Genomic DNA, 5,000 nt, shown 5'->3' with positions numbered 1-5,000 from the left:
AAGACCGGGAGCCCCCCGGGGGACAACCTCATCACCTTATCTTTCCTCCAGCGCTTAGAACAGTGCTTGGCACATAGTAAGCGCTTAACAAATACCATCATCATTATTATTATTATTATTCTCTGGGCCTCAGTTCCCTCCTCTGTCAAATGGGGATGAAGACCGTGAGCCCCAAGGGGGACAAGCTGATCACCTTGTCTCTCCCCCAGCGCTCAGTACAGGGCCTGGCACACTTAGTGAGCGCTTAAGAAGGGTCATCAAAGAAAAACCACCTACCGTCCACTGCTCGCCCGATAGTTCAAAGATGAATTTTCTTCGGTGCCCTCCGTCCCGGCGAGGCCCAAGGCCGGAGGCAGGGAGGCCGCCCTGCTCCCCGCCAGCTGACCGCTGGCCTCCGCCGCCGGCGAGGACCAGGCCGTTCTGGGCACCGCTAGCCCTGTGGAGGCCCAGGGTCCTGAGTTCAAGAGCCACATCCCACTCCTCCTTGATCCTGGGCCCCGCAGGGGGACACAGACAGAGACACGGAGAGAGGTGGAGGCAGAGAGACAGAGATAGGGAGAGAGAGATGGAGGCAGAGAGACAGAGAGATGGAGGCAGAGAGACAGAGACAGGGAGAGAGAGAGAGAGAAATGGAGGCAGAGAGATGGAGACAGGGAGAGTGTGAGAGAGAGAAATGGAGGCAGAGAGATGGAGAAAGGGAGAGTGAAAGAGTGAAAGAGAAATGGAGGCAGAGAGACAGACAGAGAGATGGAGGCAGAGAGACAGAGTGAAAGAGAAGTGGAGGCAGAGAGACAGAGACAGGGAGAGTGAGAGAGAAATAGAGGCAGAGAGACAGAGAGAGATTGAGGAAGAGAGAAGAGAGACAGGGAGAGATGGAGACAGAGACAGGGAGAGTGAGAGAGTGAAAGAGAAATGGAGGCAGAGAGGCAGAGAGATGGAGGCAGAGAGACAGAGACAGGGAGAGTGAGAGAGAGATGGAGGCAGAGAGACAGGCAGAGAGACAGGCAGAGAGATGGAGAGATGGAGGCAGAGAGACAGAGACAGGGAGAGTGCGAGAGAGAGAGATGGAGGCAGAGAGACAGGCAGAGAGATGGAGAGATGGAGGCAGAGAGACAGAGACAGGGAGAGTGAGAGTGAGATGGAGGCAGAGAGATGGAGAAATAGAGGCAGAGAGACAGACAGAGAGATGGAGGCAGAGAGACAGAGACAGGGAGAGTGTGAGAGAGAGAGAGAAATGGAGGCAGAGAGACAGAGAGATGGAGGCAGAGAGACAGAGACAGGGAGAATGAGAAAGAGAGATGGAGGCAGAGAGACAGACAGAGAGATGGAGGCAGAGAGACAGAGACAGGGAGAGTGCGAGAGAGAGAGAGAGAGAGAGAAATGGAGTCAGAGAGACAGAGACAGGGAGAGTGAGAGAGAGATGGAGGCAGAGTGACAAAGACAGGTAGAGTGAGAGAAAGAGAAATGGAGGCAGAGAGACAGATAGAGAGATGGAGGCAGAGAGACAGATAGAGAGATGGAGGCAGAGAGACAGAGACAGGGAGAGTGAGAAAGAGAAATGGAGGCAGAGAGACAGACAGAGATGGAGGCAGAGAGACAGAGACAGGGAGAGTGAAAGAGTGAAAGAGAAATGGAGGCAGAGAGACAGACAGAGCGATGGAGGCAGAGAGATGACAGAGACAGGGAGAGTGTGAGAGAGAGAAAGAGAAATGGAGGCAGAGAGACAGAGACAGGGAGAGTGACAGAGAGAGATGGAGGCAGAGAGACAGAGAGATGGAGGCAGAGAGACAGAGACAGGGAGAATGAGAGAGAGAAAGAGAAATGGAGGCAGAGAGACAGAGAGAAGGAGGCAGAGAGACAGAGACAGGGAGAGTGAGAGAGAGAGATGGAGGCAGAGAGAAAGAGAGGGATTGACGCAGAGAGAAGAGAGACAGACAGAGAAAGGGAGAGTGAGAGAGTGAAAGAGAAATGGAGACATAGAGACAGAGAGGGATGGAGACAGAGAGACAGAGACAGGGAGAGTGAGAGAGAGAGATGGAGGCAGAGAGACAGGCAGAGAGATGGAGGCAGAAAGGCAGAGACAGAGAGAGTGAGAGAGAGAAAGAGAGGCAGAGACAGAGGGAGGGTGAAAGAGAAAAAGAGGGAGAGTAAAAGAGACAAAGAAAGACAGAGGGAGAGGGAGAGAGAAAGAGAGGGAGACAGACAGAGAGACAGGGAGAGAAGAGAGAGACAGAGAAAGAGAGTGAGAGGGAGAAAAAGAGAGACAGAGACAGAGAGTGAGATAGACAGGGTGAGAAAGAAAGAGACAGAGAGAGAGTGAGAAACAGAGAGTGAGAGAGAGAGGAAGAGAGATACAGGTAGAGATAGAAAGAGATAGAGAGAAACAGAGAGGGAGACAGAGACAGAGAGGCAGAGAGAAAGAGAGAGGCAGAGACAGAGAGGGAGAGAAAGAGAAGGATAGAGACAGAGAAAGGGAGCAAGACAGAGAGAAAGAGAGGTAGAGACAGAGATAGAAAGAGAGCAAGAAACAAAGGCAGAGAGAAAGAGACAGACAGAGAGAGACAGAGACAGAGGGACAGTAAAAGAGAAAGAGAGGGAGACAGAGACAGAGAGACAGAGAAAGAGGGAGATGGAAAGAGATAAAGAGAGAAAAACAGAAAGAGACAGAGGGAGCGTGAAAGAGAGAAAGGAGGGAGTCAGAGAGAGAGAATGAGAGCGAGACAGAGAGAAAGAGAGATAGAGAGACAGAGTGAGAAAGAGAAAGAGAGACAGAGGGGGAGTGAAAGACAGGGAGACAGACAGAGAGACAGGGAGAGAAAGAGACAGAGAGACAGCGAGTGAAAGAGAGACAGGGAGAGAGGGGGGAGACAGAGAGAGAGAAATCGACAGTGGGGAGTGAGAGGGAGACAGAGACAGAGAATGAAAGAGATAAAGAGAGATAGAGACAGAGGAAAGAGAGAAAGAGTGAGAGAGAGAGACAAAGAAAGAGAGGTAGAGACAGAGGGAGAGTGAAAGAGCGAAAGAGAGGGAGAGTAAAAGAGACAAAGAAAGAAAGAGGGAGAGAGAAAGAGAGGGAGACAGAGAGACAGGGAGAGAAGAGAGAGACAGAGAGAGGGAGAGAGGGAGAAAAAGAGAGACAGAGACAGAGGAAAGAGAGAAAGAGTGAGAGAGAGAAAGAGAGACAAAGAAAGAGAGGCACAGACAGAGGGAGGGCGAAAGAGAGAAAGAGAGGGAGAGTAAAAGAGACAAAGAAAGAAAGACGGAGGGAGAAAGAGAGGGAGACAGAGAGACAGGGAGAGAAGAGAGAGACAGAGAGAGGGAGAGAGGGAGAAAAAGAGAGACAGAGACAGAGGAAAGAGAGAAAGAGAGACAAAGAAAGAGAGGCAGAGACAGAGGGAGGGTGAAAGAGAGAAAGAGAGGGAGAGTAAAAGAGAGAAAGAGAGAGAGGCAGGGAGAGAGAAAGAGATGGAGACAGAGAGACAGGGAGAGAAGAGAGAGACAGAGAGAGTGAGAGAGGGAGAAAAAGAGAGACAGAGACAGAGGAAAGAGAGAAAGAGTGAGAAAGAGAGGCAGAGACAGAGGGAGGACGAAAAAGAGAAAGAGAGGGAGAGTAAAAGAGACAAAGAAAGAAAGACAGAGAGAGAGAGAAAGGGAGGGAGACAGAGAGAGAGGGAGAAAAAGAGAGACAGAGACAAAGAGAGAAAGAGTGAGAGAGAGAAAGAGAGACAGAGAGAGAGGCAGAGACGGAGGGAGGGTGAAAGAGAGAAAGAGAGGGAGACAGAGAGACAGGGAGAGAAGAGAGAGACAGAGAGAGTGAGAGAGGGATAAAAAGAGAGACAGAGACAGAGGAAAGAGAGAAAGAGTGAGTGAGAGAGAGACAAAGAAAGAGGCAGAGACAGAGGGAGGGTGAAAGAGAGAAAGAGAGGGAGAGTAAAAGAGACAAAGAAAGAAAGACAGAGGGAGAGGGAAAGAGAGGGAGACAGAGAGACAGGGAGAGAAGAGAGAGACAGAGAAAGTGAGAGAGGGAGAAAAAGAGAAATAGAGACAGAGGAAAGAGAGAAAGAGTGAGAGAGAGAGAGACAAAGAAAGAGAGGCAGAGATAGGGAGGGTGAAAGAGAGAAAGAAGGGGGAGTAAAAGAGACAAGAAAGATAGAGGGAGAGAGAAAGAGAGGGAGACAGAGAGACAGGGAGAGAAGAGAGAGACAGAGAGAGGGAGAGAGGGAGAGACAGAGAAAGAGAATGAGATAGACAGGGTGAGAAAGAAAGAGACAGAGAGAGAAAGAGCGAGAAACAGAGAGTGAGAGATACAGGTAGAGACAGAAAGAGATGATAGAGAGACAGAGAGGGAGACAGAGACAGAAAGAGAGAGGGAGACAGACAGAGAGGGAGACAGAGACAGAAAGAGACAGAGAGAAATTGAAAGAGAAAAAGAGACACGGGGAAAGACGGAGAGAAAAGTCAATTGGGGAATTGGGGAAATGAGGGGAGGGAGGGTGGAGGAAACTTGTGACTCAGTTTCCTCCTCTGTCAAATGGGGATGGAGACCGGGGGCCCCCCGGGGGACACGGCCTGGGCCCAACCCGATTGGTTTGTCTCCACCCCAGCGCTTAGTACAGTGCCTGGCCCCCTAGGAAGCACTCAACAAACAGCGAAAAGGAAAAATATTTATTTATCTATTATTTTTTCATCTCCATTTCATTCAATCGGATTTATTGAGCGCTTCCTGTGTGCAGAGCGCTGTACTAAGCGCTTGGGAAGGACAAGTCGGCAACATCTAGAGACGGTTCCTACCCAACAACGGGCTCACGCTGTCTCACCCCTCTAGACGGTCAGCTCGCTGTGGGCAGGGAATGGGTCTGTTTATGGTCGTATTGGACTCTCCCGAGCGTTTAGTACAGTGCTCTGCCCACAGGAATCACTCAATAAATACCACTGAATGAATGTTTTTGATGCCTGTCTCCACCCATCTAGACTATGAGGCCAGTGGGGGCAGGAATTGT

The 5,000-nt window shown here is 50.4% G+C and overlaps 1 protein-coding gene across 1 annotated transcript in view; it reads right to left on the bottom strand.

The window, feature by feature from the left end:
• The window catches only part of LRRC2 (leucine rich repeat containing 2), a 56,065-nt gene that overhangs the window by 33,654 nt on the left and 17,411 nt on the right, over window positions 1–5,000 (bottom strand). Inside the window, exon 3 of the mRNA XM_038742656.1 lies at window positions 277–490. Within this exon, the coding sequence (XP_038598584.1) occupies window positions 277–490 (214 nt within the window). The remainder of the gene's footprint in view (window positions 1–276; window positions 491–5,000) is intronic.

This window comes from Tachyglossus aculeatus, unplaced genomic scaffold (genome assembly GCF_015852505.1).
Source record: "Tachyglossus aculeatus isolate mTacAcu1 unplaced genomic scaffold, mTacAcu1.pri scaffold_145_arrow_ctg1, whole genome shotgun sequence".
In the NCBI taxonomy this organism is placed as follows: domain Eukaryota; kingdom Metazoa; phylum Chordata; class Mammalia; order Monotremata; family Tachyglossidae; genus Tachyglossus; species Tachyglossus aculeatus.
This window is presented reverse-complemented; position numbering and strand designations above follow the sequence as displayed.